This window comes from Vombatus ursinus, unplaced genomic scaffold, assembly GCF_900497805.2.
Source record: "Vombatus ursinus unplaced genomic scaffold, bare-nosed wombat genome assembly UNPS02015404.1, whole genome shotgun sequence".
NCBI classification, from domain to species: domain Eukaryota; kingdom Metazoa; phylum Chordata; class Mammalia; order Diprotodontia; family Vombatidae; genus Vombatus; species Vombatus ursinus.
Genome location: NW_020955182.1, coordinates 2,007,264 through 2,025,438, shown reverse-complemented (window position 1 = coordinate 2,025,438; position 18,175 = coordinate 2,007,264). Strand labels below are relative to the sequence as shown.

General features: G+C 38.7%; 1 protein-coding gene across 1 annotated transcript in view; it reads right to left on the bottom strand.

The window, feature by feature from the left end:
- The window catches only part of ARIH1 (ariadne RBR E3 ubiquitin protein ligase 1), an 82,139-nt gene that overhangs the window by 3,476 nt on the left and 60,488 nt on the right, over nucleotides 1-18,175 (bottom strand). Inside the window, exons 6-13 of the mRNA XM_027847392.1 lie at nucleotides 14,192-14,258; nucleotides 12,140-12,246; nucleotides 8,609-8,651; nucleotides 7,246-7,317; nucleotides 5,899-6,029; nucleotides 5,707-5,764; nucleotides 3,196-3,456; nucleotides 704-816 (exon numbers count right to left, since the gene is read on the bottom strand). Of these exons, the coding sequence (XP_027703193.1) occupies nucleotides 704-816; nucleotides 3,196-3,456; nucleotides 5,707-5,764; nucleotides 5,899-6,029; nucleotides 7,246-7,317; nucleotides 8,609-8,651; nucleotides 12,140-12,246; nucleotides 14,192-14,258 (852 nt within the window). The remainder of the gene's footprint in view (nucleotides 1-703; nucleotides 817-3,195; nucleotides 3,457-5,706; nucleotides 5,765-5,898; nucleotides 6,030-7,245; nucleotides 7,318-8,608; nucleotides 8,652-12,139; nucleotides 12,247-14,191; nucleotides 14,259-18,175) is intronic.

Below are 18,175 nucleotides of genomic sequence, written 5' to 3'. Positions count from 1 at the left end.
ACTTGCTTTCAACACCACCTTGATAGAGAATATGCTTTCCCCCACATCAAAAGGTTTTTTAAACCGCCAAATCCAGGTGTGTATTCTCAGTCCTCACGTACCAACACCCTTTGATGCCACAGAAACTAAACACAACCTGTTACCTCTGACTGGCTCCTCTGTCTCTTCTTTCAAGTCCCTCAAGATAGATGGTTCTAGAATGGTCTCGTCTTCTTTTTCCCCACACACACTCTTCCTTTCATTCACTACAATCACCATCTTTCCCAAGTCTACAGGAAGACTCCCAAAGCTCTATGCTACTCTGATTTCTAGCTGGAGACTCACATTTCTAACTGTCCACTGAGACTGGAGAGGATCAAGACCTCCACTTGTTCCAAACATACCCTATCTCCACCCTCCCCAACGCCATGATATGCCCGGTCATCTGATTTGAAACCCAAGTATGCACTGAAAGTACTCACTTTTCTGTTATTCCCTCTTCCTTACACAGTGTGCTGTGATCTTCTGTACTTTCCCAGAGTCTGCAGCGCTGCGTATCTGTCTCTAACTCCCTCATTTCCTATCCCCCCACCCCAAAACAGGAGAGCGCCAGAACGACTCGGACACTGAAAGAACGAGTGAAGGACTGAACCCCGCCCCCACCTCAGAGGCAGCACCATGTTGCCAGAACAGCTGTGGGAGCTGGCCAAGCTCGTGACCTCACCTGTACTTGTCTTGCACTTTCTGCTTTATGTCCTGCAGTGAATCTTGGGAGATATCTCGCTCCAGGTACCCTGACAGCACCTCGGTGGCGTTCTCTAAATCTGCCTGGTTATTCTGCAAGAAAAACAAGAGGCCTCAGTGTTTTTTACTTGAAAGAACCATGACATCTCTTAGCTGCTCCTCCACTCACCACACCCTTCTTCCTCCACACTTTCTGTTACCTGACAGCTCCCCAGGCTCTGGGACAGAGACAGCTCCCCCAGGGCTCCTTAGTGGAGCCTGCTCTAGAAAATCCAATGTGTTTTCTGTCCTTAGTCTCATGGTTTCTTAAAGTCTGTGCACTTTCTTCTCATTAGAAGAGGTCAACGTTAATGTGATTCAGACACAATGGAGGCTATATCAGAATTCACTAGGATTGTATGCACTAATCAAAAATTCAATGTAAGTTGTGAGAATAGGCCGCCTCAGGTGGGCCTCACTGTTAGGAAGAAAAAATCCTGAGCCAAGCTGGTGGGGAAGACGACAGAAATCAACGTCAAAAGATGGAAACAAAGATGCGTTAGGTGTCTTGTCTTCGACACTAAGCTATAAATACCTCAAAGACAAGAACTATAGGGGCAGCTAGGTGGCGCAGTGGATAGAGTACTGGCCCTGGAGTCAGGAGGACCTGAGTTCAAATCCGGCCTCAGACCAAACACTTGACATTTGCTAGCTGTGTGACCCTGGGCAAGTCATTTAACCCCACTGCCTCACCCCCCCCCCCCAAAAAAGAAAAAAATAAAAAATAAAAACAAGAACTATATTGTGTTTTAACTTTTTTGAGCCTGACAAAGTGTCCAGCCTATAAGTCTGTCAGTCAATAAATCTCTCTCACTCTGTTCACTTACAAGTGAAAAACTCCCTGCCCTCCACTATAACCAGGTACTCTTTCACTTCTTCCAACACTCTCTTCACACTTTCCATGGAATCTCAAAATAGGGAACTTCTCAGTGCATACTTTCTCCAAATTTATGTCTCAGAACCAAACATCCAAAAGACAGAAAGTGTCTACTCATGTCAAACAAAACAAGATATTTATAGACAAGTATAACACACACACAATCACAAACCCACAGCAATGCTTTCTTCTTTAAAAAAAACAAGGACAAAAATTCTTAAAAAAAAAAAAAAAAGACAACAAATTCTAAAGCAACATCAAATGTTTCTGTTTCTGGATCAAAAATGGGAGGAAGTAAGATACAGGCAAAAGAAGACTGGCTCTGAAGTCAGAGCCTGGGGTCAAATTCTACTTTTCACATTTGCTGCTTGAGGGACATCAGCAAGTCTCAATGTCCAAGGATCTGAGTTTCCAATTATGTCATATGAAGGGGTTGGACTACATGGTCTCTGAGGTTCAGCTTCACATCTACTAACTCACGATAACTCAACTGAAGAATATTCAAATAGTTTCAGTTATTTTTTGCAAAATGAGGAGGCACCATGGCTCAGTGGTTTTAGACTGGAGTCAGAAAACCTGGGTTCAAACCCTGCCTCTGACACATTGTAGCACACGACTTAGCAAGTCATTTCACTTCTCAGAGGCTGAGTTACAGCGCAGCTGCCCCTGCCTACATGATCCAGGCCCAGACTCCCACCTGCCCCAAATACACCAACGTATCTGGACATGTGTGAGGGGCAAAGAGATGAGGAACGGCAGCCACTACCCTCAAGGGATTTACAATCTAATAGATCACGTCAGCTCATTTCTGGAAAACACTTGGTATGAAACTGAAGACAAAACCCGGGGAAAAAAGCTGAGTCAAGGTTATGATTACTGACAGATATAGTACAGCAGGCACAGACATCACCTGCGCTTAGCAAAAGCGACACGAAGGCCCTGAGACAGGGGTCGTATACAAGGTTTCTTCAAGTGTGGCTGGCCCCAGAGGATGACTCTGATCAAAGGCCTCCAAGAACAAAAAGCATCCAAACAGGTTTAATTTATATTCTACCCACAGAGCTCTAAGTTGCTCTTGCCACCCTGCTGAAGAAAAGCTCTCAATCTAGTTTAAGAACTCTTCTTTTATGCACCTTAGAATACTGCTGTCTGGTCTGATGAAATGTAAATCCTTCCCTGGTAAACCACAGCAGTCTGCTTACACCTGGAGAGAGCCTAAGAGGATACTTCATATGCTTTCTGGTCCTGTGACCAATGACAACGTTATCTGTCTTTGCTATCTGGTCTCAAGACTTTTCAACAGAGAAATCTAAGTTCCCCATCCTTGCTTTCATCTGCCCCTAGAACTGGACTCCTGAACACGAGATCAGAGAACCTGAAAAAAATTTTTTGGTAATTATTTCACTCTAACTAGTTTCCTTTGTAACCATAACCTATGTATTTCATTTTAAGCATTTACAACCATGTGAGGCAAGCCAGGAATACATGTTCACATCTGAGTTTCCCCTTTCTGTCCTAGACAGTGACTCTGACCGCTCAGCTCGGGCGTCTCCTACCTCAAAGATGATGGACTGGTTATTCTTTTTGAGGTAGAAGGCGAAGACGTAAGTGTACATCAGAGTGGCACGACACTGACACAGCACGTCCACTGCTTTCTTCAGAAATTGCACCTCAATCCAGGACATGTTGTGCTGCTGCATCTCCTCCATCTTCTGCTTCACCTGAGCGTAGAGCTTGTGCTCGAAGCGAAGACTCTGCATGTGGTTCATGTAGCGATTGCAGTAGAACAGGTACCTCTGAAGGGCTGCCCGGGACCGCTGTGAATGGACAGAGAGCGGTTGGCTGAGCACGATGGCCCTTTTCAGGCACTTTCAGGTCTCTGCCATAGGGCTGGAGGGAGGTAACTCACTGAGACAGACAGGCAGGCAGCTGGCCAAGCACAGAAAATGGCCAGAAATCGTGCTCATGGGTGAAGAAAAACCAATTCCTATTTACTCATGATCTTTTAAAATAAATGCTATCAGGCAGGACAGCTTACTAAAAATCAAAGCATATACATAAAATATTGATTATGGTTTTGCCTGTAACTCTTCTTCCTAATTCATATATTGTAAAGTCTTTTTTTTTTGGGGGGGAGAAGGGGTGTCGTCAAATGAAGAGTAAATTTTGACAAAGCTTCATGAGCAAACCCAACCCCCCCCCCACCCCCGACCCTTGTAACAAAGTACTGCAGTTAAGTATGAAAAGGTAGGCATGTGTCATGATCGGCCACTGCCCTAAGGAGCAATTAACTGCTGAGAGCCCTCGACGCATTTCTTTCCTCTCTGCCCTTATCTGGGGCACCTACAGACTACAGACACTTTAGCCCAAAATCACAGCAAAGCATTGTTGCCTTTAAATGAATAAATCTGGATATCCCTTTGGTAGAAGGCAAACTGATCAGGAACTATATTTGTTTCCTTTATGTATTCCTAATGCCTAGGGGAGAAATACCTAGGAGGGAGCAGGCCCTAAACACATACTTGTCCAGGTAAGGCAACAGTCAACACAGGACGCTATCCCATGAGGCACACCCCAAAGCCAATCAACTGCACAGCCTTTCATCAGATGGGCTTTATTCTACTTTTCATGCTTATACACACTAAGTTGCATTACCCATCCCTGAATTAGAGAATGGGGAAAAATAGTCTTCCGAGCTCCTCATTTTTACATATGCGAAGAACAGAAAACTAGAGATGGAAAGGAGGAGGCTGTCCTAAATTCTGAAGGTCCCCATTAAATAAGCTGTGGCCCATTAACAATCAAGTTCAGCTGCAGCAGCATGCTCAGGGGAAGAAGGCTTGTACTTCAGGGTGAGAAAACAGGAATCTGAGTCCCTCCCAAGTGCCGAGGGCAGTGGACATGTTCACTGATCTCACCCAGCCTCGACTTCCTTACCTGTGAAAGAGGGATGATGCTCAAAGGCCCATCACACCAAGACAGCAGAATTCAAGCTAGCCATACGTTGCTGCCTTGACAATACAAATAAATGTGTGGGCTTTGATGGGGTTCCTAAGGCATATATACACTACCCTATGTGAAAATTCTTTAAAAAACAACTCGCAATTATTACTTACAATAATTATGGATATTTAGATGTTAGGAAATATCCAATTGATGTAGGATCATACATTTTTTCAGTATTCATTTTAAACAATTCACATTGAAAAACAGAAAGGACTAAGTGTCTATTCAAGTTCAATTTTTCAGCTATGGAAACAACATAGGATTAAATAAATAGGAGACTAAGTACTGACTTTACCCCACCCCATTCCACCTGAAAAAGATAAATGTAAACATAAAATGAGAAAAATCCCTAAAAAGTGAAAATGAAGAAACATATTGGAACAAAAAGCAGATGTTTAGTTAGGACATTTCTTTCAGTTGATTTAAGGTTACTTTGAAACATCTTCCTGGCAGATCCCAGAACCCTCAGGTATCAGCTAGATACATGGAAGGTGCCAAATGCTTCAAGTTTTACAAATGGGCAGGGCAAGTGCATTTCTAAACTTTGGGGAAAAAAGAAAAAAAAAAGGGCAAATAATTCCTGAACTCTGAAAGGGTCTGGTCAGAAAAATCTTCATGTTTACCTACAGAAGTATTCCACATTTCTCATTAAATGTCAATCCAAACACCTAATAATCTAAACATGCTCTAATAATGATGAATCAATATGGAAATCTGTAAGACAGGCAAAGTTTCAACATGTAAATAAAGCATTGAGCTCTGATCTACATAGTGTCAATACACAAGGCGGCTAGATAGGTATTGAACATGGCAATCAGATGATTTACAAGTCATAGGTGACGTGAAAGCATTGATTCTCACCAGATTCTTCCTTCAAATATTAAGCCGCCCTACTTTATATCACTCAATATATCAAGATAACAATATAACACTATAACAGTTATTAGGATAATTTTCCAACAGTTTATAATTCTTACACTCTGGGGCAAATGACTCCCTAATGAGAACATATAACAGACTCTCCCATTCAAATCTTCTTAACTTTCAGGACACATACTTACCTCCTGTGCATCTCTTGCTGCCTTGGCATCATCCTCGTTATAGCGGTTGCAATTGTACCTAAAAGCAGAATAAAGGTTTAACAAAGCCACTCATCAACCAAGAATAAATACTAATGAAAAGCTTTAGAACTAGAAGTAATGGGTCATCTAGTCTGCAACCCTTTTCCAATCCACTCTGTTCCTCTAACTTACCAGGCAGATCCATGTGGTTCCCAGGGACCAAGACACACCCAGCAAAACTCTGCTTTACAGTTCTGGTTACGACAGACCATGTGATTGCAACCTCCATCCTTTTCAATGGTTACATGGCATTTAGGGCACTCCTGTGAAGAAACCCCACCAAGTTTATTTCAGTATTTTCACTCTCACTAAGACAGAAAAGCCACACTTGAATTTGACGTGTGTGAAAAGGATTTTAAAAATAATAGCAATGCTGCATTAAAAGGGCACTTGGGCAAATTATCCGGGACCCCCCATCATTTACAAGTCTGTGTTCTGCAAGCTCCGACATGCTTTTTGTTTTCTTCCCCAGTTTGAGGTGGGAGTCTGGGGCACTCCTGCTGAGAAAATATCCTTTACCACATGCAGACTGCAGCACCCCTCTCTCAAACCGATGTGCTCACGTAAGAGTTGCCTGCCACACATGCACAAATCATTCACACAGAAAGCTTTTCTCATTCAGTATTTCAGCCAAGTTGCCTGATGGTGATCCAGGATAACTTGTCTGGGGAGTTCTTTTCATGCTGCCCATTTAAAGTGCTTACTACTCCATTAAAACCAGCTGAGGGACCACATGATGATGGCCAAATCAATGTCCTTCTAAATATTCAAGTGTAAAGTTCCACAAAAACATCTACCCTGCTTATTCTAAACCTCTTGGGATTTTTCCAGATGCACAAACTAAACTATGGAATATTAAAACTGCACTAACTATATCACAAACACAAACCTCTAAATTAGCTGAGGAGTAAAAGAGTATCACACTCATGCCCAAATTCTTAAATCATGATGAACACAAAATAAACAATCCAGCCACATCGACAAGGCTTGCTTTCCTTAATTCATCTCCAACCATCTTTCTTAGCAGCTGCTCTGCTCTATTCTGACCTTTAATCTTTTCCAAAAGCCACAAGAAATCCCAACCAGGCAAACTCAGGGCATCTCTTCAAGGCAGACACACAAATCAACACAAGACAACCAAGTTGCTGTAGGGAAAGCATCGCTATTTCACACATTCACACAATGGAAATGATGTTAAGCCCCTCAATGGGGAAATAATCTGAATTTAACAACAAGAACTTCAGCGTAAACTATACATGAAAAACTAATTATCAACAGAAGCAACATAACTAGCACTGTCAAATCACATATTTTCAAACTAAGTTTCCAACTTTTGCTCAAACATAAACAAATTAGATGAAATTTAAAAACAATAACAACCTCGCCTCCAAAAGTCCTCTATATAGATGCCACAAAGTATAGAAAAGGGAAGAACTAAAGCTACCCATTATGAAGAGCTAAGACAAGTCAAATACAGACCTTTGTGTTGGCTGCAATCCAATTGGAGGTTTCACTGTCATCATCACACTTTTTAATCCACTTCTTTAACCACTGTTTGGAAACAACAGCTATTAGTGTACAACAAAAGGTTTTGGGAGAAAAAATACTAAATACTTCTAAAGGCCTTTCTTTTCAGGAACCTTTTATCTTACACAAATTTGCCAGTATGTACAACTGATGGGGGTAGGGGGAAGAGATGGTACATGTGATGCAAGGTAGGTTTTGAAAAGATGAATACAGAAGGGACAAAAATTGGAACCCCAAATCTCATCACTGTGCAAATCCAGGAAATCAGAGAATTCTGGGTTTGTGTTTAGCAAGCACTATATACTGAGCATTTTCTAGAAATTGGATAACTTGACAAGGTATCAAGATTTCCACAGAGAAAATGTGCTGCTGTTTTGCAAATTTCAGAACTGAGCTCAAAATATTATGTATGAAATCCTTTAATATATATGTAAAAAATGTAGCAAATTAAAATCTTTTGGGGCAGAATTTTGGTTTTATTATGCATAACACCTAAGTTTTTTTGGGGGGAGGGGTAAGGTGAGGAATGGTTTGAGATAGTCCTAACAACATAGAAAATTGACTGCATATGGAACACCCTCTCCTTTCTTGTTGATCCTTTGTTAAAAAGACAAATACATTTGCACATCCCCAGTGAATCCTAAGTCTTCGGACTGGAAACCTATTTACTAAAGGATAAATATCTTTATTTAGATAAATAAGCACCCCCTCCCCCAAGTTCTTGAAGCTTAACTTACAGCTAATTTAACAAGTAAAATCTTCTCTTACATCTAACCATGTATACCATGACAAGAATAAAAATCCAATTGTTAAAATCTTACATTAATTATCAAGACCATGTACATAAGGCTACCCTCCAAATCTTCTATTGCTTCCCAATTAAAAACACTACTACATCTGATTTCAGCCCAAGGGGCCTAGAAGTGATAATGAGTATGTGCAGGACCAATTCATGAGCAAAGAAATCAATTCCTTCATCACTAGTAGGTAACAAAAATGAAAAGACTTCTGACAATTTCTAACTAGGTGTGCAGGAGTGTTATTTTATATAATAATTCTGATTTACTCCAAAAGCCTTCAATCTTACAGTTTGGAAAGTCAGGCTCTTATTTTATTTTAATCTTCTAAGCGAGCAATATTCCTCTCTGATGTATGCTCCAAATACTGTCCTAACATAGTAAGAGAGTCCTGCTCTACGTGAATGGATGATGGCAATAATGAAGCCTCCTGGCAGAAGGATAAACATTGGCAAAGCTGGCAATCGTCAACTGGAGTCATTCGAAAATGTTAAAAACAAATATATCAGCAAACTCACCTTGCATTTAACAGGATCGTGCCAATTTTCCCCACAATTAAAGCTGTGACAGAAGGAGAGAAAGATATAGATGTTGCATTCTTAAAAGTGAATAAAATCTGATCTTATTTGGACAATTATATTCTGTATTATTTGCTAGAGTTGTCCACCACTACAAGTGTGGTCAGACAGTCAAGAGTCCATCTGGAATCTGTGTAATTTCAGTCAATGGGGCTAAGCTTGTATTAATTCAAACCATCACTTTTCCAGGTAATTGTGAAATTTACTTCTTTAAGTTTTGGCAGTAAAGGAAAATTCAAGTGACATTAGCCATTGCATTATATGTAGCTCCCTATAATTTAGGATGAGACACCCTGTAAGCATTAATAGTTACTGTTGTATTTTATATCTATGTTACATAACAGACTACAAACCTAAGAAGGGCATATCCTTATTATTCTAAAATTAACTTCCAATTACCTATTGACTTGCTTTTCATCCTGGATTCATCAATAAAAATTCATTCACTAGAAGCTTCTATCCTAAAAAAAAAAAAACCCCAGGTAACTGTCCCTGGAGCATGTCTGAATAAAGCAACTCCATAGATCCAAAGCCAAATACTTTGCTTAAATCAGGGGTGGGGAACCTGCCTCCCCCCTCAAGTGAGAACAAATCCCCTTAATAAAATGATTTGTTCTGTAAAACTGGGACTCAGTCAAAAGGCCACTTATGGCCTCCTAGATGGTAGGTTCTCCACCTCTAGCTTAGGCCCATTTAAAATGTGCTGACCTCTAGGCTCTGGCCCAGTTTCACCTTCTCCAAGGAAATTCACTTCCTGCAAAATGTGATACTGGTTATATATGGTCAAAGGGAATTTGGTGTACTACTGAATAGAGAGCTGAAAGAGAGCACTTGCTGGGGGCTTCTTAAAAGACTGCTCTTTTTGTGTTGGGGAGAACAGAGGATAGATCTAGAAGGGCTAGACAGGGAACTAAGAACAACATGGGGAGAAGGGGAGGTAAAAGAATGCACAAATGATATAAGCAGTTCATAAGGGATACATGACCTGAACATATAAAACTTCACATAATAAAGACATTACATGAGAATGAGATCAAGCACCTTTTATAACTATGGTTAGCCAGAGAAAGATAATTTTGATCACATGACATGGAAAAATAATTTTTGAATTAATGAAATCAATGCAGAAAAAACAAGAAGGGAAACATCTGAAATAACATAGATACGTAAACATAAAAGACAATAGTGAAATGGTAAGGATTACAATGATAAAACATCTATAGAGCACTTTACCCCAAATTTTCCAGATGAGAAAATTGAGCCCAGCAAGGGCAAGTTCTTTGCCCAGGGCCACACAACCAACAAGTATCTGAGGTAGAATTAGAACTCAGGCCTTTCTGACTGACTCCAAGTCCACTACACAACTGATCAGATGATACAAACAGTACTCAACAGAATATCTGTGAAACTACAATCTATCCACAGAAAAGATTTCTCCAAATCAGAAAGACAACCACAACATTTATTTACTTATTTTTGGTTTTCACCATTTACTTCTATATGATTGAGTTCCAAAATTTCTTCTTCTCCCTCTCCTCCCCAAGACAGCATGCAATCTGATATTGGCTATAGTAGGAGGAATAGAAATCAAATACTGAAGCTATCCCTCATAGCCAGCCTACTGGCAAAGATGACAAAAGATGGGGAAATGTCACTACTGGAGGGAATGCAGGAAGACAGGCATAACATCACACTACAGGTGGAAATGTGAATGGGTCCAAACATTCTGCAAAGTAGGCTGGAAGTACACTAAAAAAGTGACTCAAATGTTCATACTTTGACCCAGAGTTCATAAACATACACTCTAAGCATTCAATCAACAAGCATTTATTAAGTGCCACTATGTAGCCAAGCACCGGGAGAAGTGATGGGCACAAAAATAAAAAGCAAGGAGCTTACATTCTAGTGGGAGCAAATACATATGGGCTTTCTTTTATTACAGGATATGGCCTTAGACATAATAAAGATCCACTAGAATTTACTGAGTAGGAAGGAGGTAGAATGATCAGATCTATACTTTATTACTATGAATTTGATAACTTTAGGAGGATAAACTGGAGTTGGGGGAAAACTTGGGCCAGGGAAACCAGTCAGTAAGCTACTGCAATCTCCTGGGAAATGAACAATGATGAGGGCCTTAACAAAGGATAGGAAGGGGTAGAAAGGAGTGGTAGACAAAGATATGATGACATTTAGGCACTGACTGGTTATGTGCAGTCAGAGAGGCTACTGAGGGCAACACCAAGATTGTGAACCTAAGTGCCTGGAAGGATAGCTGAAATCCAGAAGGGAAGGCTTGAGGGAAACATAATGAGCCTGTTTTGACTTTATTTTCGAACGCCGAGTTTGAGATCTCTATGAGACCTTTAGTTGAAATACCCAACAAGCAATTGGTGATGGGGGACTAGAGGTCAGAAGAGATACTAGGGCTGGACAAAAAGATCTAGAAGTCATTTACACACAGATAACTGAAATCACAGGAATTGAAAAGAAAGGCCCAATATTAAGCAAAGTATTCACAACAGTATTTTACTATGGATGCAAAGTACTAGAAACTAAGTAGGTACTCAGTGATGGGAGCTAACTAAATAAACTGTGGAATGTGAATGGGATAAAATATTACTACTCTGTAAGAAATGAAGAATAACACAACCAATACAACAATGTAAATGGAAAAAAAACAAAAACAGAAAACTCAATGTGAAATTCTGACAACCAGGCTTGACTTCAGAGAAGGGGAAAGGGGAACTTCCACTGCCTTCCTCGCAGAGATGGGAAGACTATAGGCATAAGATACACCATGTGACGAGGCTGATACACTATACCTGGGTTCAAGGCTTTGCCAGTTAATAGCCAGGCATATGACCTTGGGCAACTTCCTAAGCAATCCATGTTCCAGTTTCCTCTCAATGGTAACATGGGAAACCACTGACTTGATCAGAAAGGGCAGTATGGTAGACAGAGTGTTGATCATGGGGCCACAAGTCTGTGATCATATGTAAGCAAGTCATGGGCCTTACCATCCATCTATATGCTCTAAAACGGGGTAATACTTTTATAAACTACCTGAGCACTTTAGAAATCTGAATTACTATATGAGAGTGCTTAAAATTATGGAGACCTATGCAAACTAGTAGCATTAGGAGGCTGTTCTGTGGGTCCATGTTTTTATATGAACCCCTTTGGACCTTTGCCTTGTTACCTGCATGTCTGTGTTCTTCCCTAGTTCAGTTCTATTGTGCGGAATATCGCCTACTAAACAAAAATTTTGCTAACATTTAGTTTATGCAAAGGAATGTGCTCCCAAAATATATAAACAGGAAAAAGATTTCAAATTCAACAAGAAACTTTTCCACCAATTCTTGCTTGGTGAATATACATTGAAAAAGAGCATGTGAACCTACAATCAAGATCACAAAGCTACCTTTATGATCTAATAATTTAAGAAAAGCTACTCTTTCAACTCCTTACCAAAACTGGCGCCCACATTTGCAGCGAACAGGTTTAGCATCAGGATACTGGACTTTAACAACATGGTGACAGTCTGGGGCAGGACACCACTTCAACAGTCGATTGCACTGGGGGAAAAATAAAAAGGATTAAAAAAAACAAGTGGGAAAATAAGAAAGGAGAACAAATACAGCTCCAAAGGCAAGCTCTTATGTATGAATATTCCCAAGAACATACTGACTTACTTTGGGGGGCTTATGTGCACTGAGCTTCACTTTCATAAAACCATGCTGAAAATTCTTGGTGCCTTAATGGTTTTCTTGGCCCATTCTTGAGCGGGTCACATTTAGTTCAAAATACTGTTCAATTTACAGTTAGTAGAGACAGTCAGAACAGAGTCAACAACCCTTACAAAGGGAGTGCTTGACAGAAAATTACTCAATTTAGGAATCAATGTTCTTTATGAAATGATCACTAGTGTATGGCCTCCACTGGTTCTTGGCCTATTTTGTAACTGTTAGATGACTATATTTTTGCACTATTTATAAGCACTGATCACTGAGCAAAAATCCATTTACGACTATTTTCAAATGGGATTTCTTTAATGGGAAATGAAACTCATGTTCTTTCTCTGTTCAGGGAAGATTATGAGTTACTACACAGCAGTTTAAAGGAGATCTGTTCAGAAGCATTTAGCTCTAAGATATCTTTAGGAATTCAAACAAAATAAAAACTTTTGTAGGGAGAGCGACTAAGATATTGAGAAATTCTTTAAATAAATAGTCAAAGGATGCCAACAGGCAGTTCTCAAGGAAAGAAATCCAAGATCTCTTCAGCCGTATTTAAAAAAAAATGCTCCACGAAACTAATAATTACAGAATTACAAGGTAAAAGCAACTCAGAAGAACAATACCTCATACCCATCCAACTGGCAAATTTGACAGTTGAGGAAAATGGTATATGTCAGAGAGGAAAACTTGGAGGGAAGGGAACTTCCCTTAGGAGGGGAAAAAAAAAAACTAGGAAAACTTGGCACAGTTGTGCACTGTTGGTGTGAACTATGCCAACCATTCTGAAAAGCAATTTAAAGGATGCACCAGAGGGTACTAAACTGTGTATATCTTCTTACCCAGCTATATAACAGTAGGAGGTCTGTCCCCCAAAGAGATAAAAGAAAAAGTGTCTATATGTACAAAAACATTCATAGCAGCACTTTTTGTAGTAATCAAAAAGTAGAAATTAAGAGGGATAGGTATATGCCCATCTACTGGCAAATGGCTAAATAAATTGTGTAATATAAGAAATGACATAAGACATTTCAGAAGAAACTAAGAAAATTTCTATGAATTTATATACAGTGTAAAGTGAGAACTAGAACAATTTATTCAATGACAACAACAAAATAGGAAACAAGACTTCAGAACATCAATAAAAAAAATGCAATAACAAGTCCAGAGGACTCAAGATGAAACATGACACCCATCTCCTGACTGAGGGGTAAGGGCCTTAAAATGAAGAATGAGACATACTTTTTTGTCATGAACAGTGGAAATTTGCTTTGTTGTATTATGCATATTTGTTAGGAAAGTGATTTTTCATTTTTAAAAAGCTGTTCAACTGGACAAAGGGACATTAGAAAAAATGTTTTTGAAAATAAATTTTAAAAAAAGCATTGAGATTATTCTGAATGTTCATACGCTTTTTTCTAATTATGCATCTCCACTGACTTATGATTTTGTATAGACTGAAAATGTGCTATTATGCAATTTAAAAATACATACTGCTTATTTGATTTAGTAATAAAACACTGAGTTAGTTCTATACTACTTTTGGCAAAATGGTTTAACAACTTTAAAAACTGATGGTCAAAGACCAAATTCTCAAGAGAGACACCCATTTTGAAAATAGACTGGTTTCCAGTTTTTCAAAAGAGCTATTTAAATATAATTATTAGCCTCCAAAGCAAATGTACAATTCAATTATTCTAATAGAGATTTCTTGGTGATAATAACAGTAATAAGAAAAAAATCCCAAAACATTAAAACAATGAATTTTCAGGAGAAAACCACTCACCTCTACAAAACTATTGGTTATTAAATGCTGGTACTTTAATTTAACTTTTGAATCTGTGATCAGACGCCTATCAGGAAAGAAAAGAAACAAAAACAGTTTACTGAGAGGTTTGCCTAGAATATATTACATTAACAATCATAAAACATTATTTCATAATTGCTAATCTCTGCTTATAGCTACAAACTGATAAGTGGGGAGATGGGCTGCAAGTTAACGACATTAGTATGCTTGGCACGACCCACCTTAACTGTACCAATCAAAGCAGTTTATCAACATCATTTCTATGAAATCAAGAATTTAAATATAACTTTGGCAAGGTCTACTACAAATTTTAAATTGATGCCCACACCCAGAGCTGCAACAAGGCTAAGTTATCTGGAATCCAAAATGTATAATCAATTTGTCCTGCTCATTTTATGGCTTTATTTTTCTTCTTCTTATATAGATTTTACAACAGGGTAATTCTTTGGGATTTTTTTTTTTAAGGATTTATATGTTATTCACAAAATGATGACACAAATTCCAAGTAATACAAAATGGAATATTTAAGGATAAAAACAACTAAAAGGGGGATGTAAAAGAAAGAGGAAATAGGAAATATTTGAGGTAAGCTAATTACATACAACTGAATTGCAAATTTGATTCTAAATCATCTGGCAATCTAAGGCCAAAGGGGAAACATAAAACATAGCTTTTCTGTTCATAAAGAAGCATAAGAAATTCATTTTGTTGAGAAATTTATTTTTCTGAAACTAAACACAAGCAGGTTTTACCCAAATCAGGAGGGCATCTCCTTCAGTAACAAAGTCCCAACCTCATACTAAGACTGGGTCTAAAACAGAGCTAGTCCAACTCTTCTCAATATTTTAAAACATCAATTATTTTGACTCATTCTCTCCTATTAAGTTTTCATCTATCACTATTCTTATTTTCTTCCCTTAAATCTCCAAATACTCTCTGGCCTTCAGTCTATTCACAGAAGATGATGGGACACAAGGTAGACTGCTCAATGCCTGTCTACCAACACCCTCAGAATTCATCACTTTCTTTACCCTTCTTTGCTCACCTCCTTTTCAGGAGAAGAGACAGTCCTGACTCTTTGCCAAAGCTAATTTTCCTGAGTCATCCAAAAAATTGATTCAATTATTTTGGATTATATTCCTTTAATCTCTCCCTTTACATTGCCCTATAAAGCCAGGCCTAAACTACTCTAGGAAGCCTATAATCAATGCCCTACTTCCTCAAAACCTACTTAAGCCTTCACAATTTGGCTCATCGCCCCCACCATTCACGTGAAATAGCTAAAAACAACGATCTTTTCAAACAAAGATCACTTTTCCTTATTTCTCTTTCCTTTGAATCTAATTTTATGTCTCTATTCCCATAACTTGCCTTCCTGGTTCTTCTTTCCAACATCTTATTACGTTACCCCAATTGCTACTGTTATCATCACATACCAGATGATCATGTCATTCACCATTCTGACTCCAATTTCTCAGTCTATTAACTACTGAATACAGTTCAAACTGCGGAGGCAGTGTGGTGTAATGGATAGAGCTGTGCTTGAAGTCAGGGCGAGCTAGGATGTTAAATCTATTCTCTGATACCAACTGTAGGATCCTGGGCAAATAATTTAAGCCTTTGTCCCTTTGCTAACTCCCTGGAAACCCACTAAATCACAGACCAGTTGTGAACCTGTGTTGGTAGAAGGAGTTCCTGTACCACAAACTCCTCACAGACAGATTCACCACAGATCTTTCTTATCTAGCAATCTACTTGGTATCCTTTGTAGAAGTCTTGTGCTTTCTTCCCAAGGTTTATGCTATTACTTAGTGTATCGAAAATCTCTACCTGATGAAATCCTAAGGCATCCTTCAAGTTCAAATGCCATGTCCTTCACAAAGCCTTTCCCGAAGTACTCAGTTAGTAATAATCCTTTCTTCTTAAACAGCACTTAGTCACCTTCCTGTATAAGGCTATGCTCTCTGTTAGTAGTTTGTTCCATGAGAGAGGGCTTGGACCTCCAATAATTTCTGTATCTCCCCAGAACTTCAGACACACTCAGTATAAAACACCTTAAAGTTCATAATTGATATGAACTGTAGGATAGTCCCCATCCTACAATGCTATAACTAATCTGAGACATAGAGAATCTTTGGTCACATGATCCAATCAACTACACTCTTCCTGAAATAAGTAGGGTATGGAAAATAGCAAAACTGCATTACTGGCTGAATCTAAGCTTTGAAATTGTTATATAAGTTGACAAATATCAGTAAGGTTTTGCTATGCCAGTCTATGTGCTGCCATTAACTTTCTGCTAACAGGACATTTTGATGTAGTTTTGCACCTCAATTTAGCACCAGTCTAGGACATATACTCATAACATCTTTTGGCTCATCTCCTGAAAATCTTTCAGACATAGGTGAGCCTTTCTTGGGAGCCATTACTTTGGAGCTTTATTTCTAAGCTAAAATATTGCACAGAATTGCATTTGGGACAGACATTTATTTCACTGTGTGACAAAATGACCAAAACATCTTCTACACACTCTGGATGTTCGATCAAAACCACTTACATGGAATTGACAAAATTAAATCTCTAAGCAAGAGGAGGTTGAGCTCATTTTTGGAACCCTGAATCAATGTATTTAGTTATAAGAGGTGACTTAGGAAGCAACTTAACTTCAGTTAGAATCAGTCCAGTAGATCCTGTCACTATTAAAGGATCAAATCAATAAGGTCAATAATTAGTGGCTGGAAAGGAAAATGACTCTCATATAACGAGACACAGGCATAGATATTTTTCTTTCACCCTCCCCTATCCTTCTTCACTTAGACCAAACCAGCACAGATCCTAACTCTTCCATCATGTCAGGATACAACATTTTAGATATCTCCATTATCTGGGAAAAAAAGGATAGCAAGGACAATTAGGTGAATAGATATTTTTTGGGGGGGGGGGAAGGGCCATAGTATTAGAGAGATGACTTCAGGGGTTTTATGACAGCTGTGGCAATCAAGGATTCGGCATGCTGAGCTCATTTATTCAGAACGTTAACTCTCTATGTAGGTTAAAGGCCCAGGGAGAACAGAAACAGATTACCTCAATCTCACTGGAAAGCCTTGAAAGATTTTTACAAATCTAGTTTCTAATTCTCCTTCAGACTAAAAAAATGACCTCTTCTTCATCCCATCATTCACACAACAACTTAATTCACCTGCAGTAGAAGGTGACTATATCAAAAGGGTTCTTTCAAAGTCTGACCAGTGGTCAGCTTGCTCTTCAGAACTAAGGCACAAGGTCCTTATCAGTTATGACTCTGAAGCTACTGGTTATGTAAGCATGGGAGATGTTTATAGCTATTTTTATCCTGGATAAATAAAAACCTTTATCTCCAAATCTAATTGCAGCCTATAATCTTAAAATTCTTCCCCAAACATTTTTTTAAATACAAAAATTGAAAGTAGTTGTCTCATTTCACTTCCCTTCCCACTCATTAATTGGTGGACAGCTAATAACCAGATCAGCATCAAGAGGAAAAAAAAAAAAGTTAAAGGCAAAGCCGAGCCACTAAAGACCAATTTAGTTATCTTTAGACAATTACTAAAGTACCCTTCTTCATGAACTAAAAATCAAGGCATATATTGCAAGCAACAGTAACAGCAACAAAAATAAAAGATATTCTCTTTCAAATATCAATTTTTCCCCAAAGGTGCCCATGTCCAGAGATGGTAAAAGGGCAAGAAGAAAGTTTTTTATTTCTCAGTTTTCCTTCAAAAATCCCAAAGTGTTCTGCCTGATTTTTAACATTTGCCAAGAACGTGTGATCTTAGAAAACAAAGATACAGAAAGAAGTCCGAGCTTTGTACATAAAAGAGCTGGGAAAAAATGTAAAACTGTACATAATTTAGAAGTTTTACAATTACATGAGTATTGGTGTATTTGCTTAAAAGCTTGATTCCTTTAAATAGAAAATCTCTA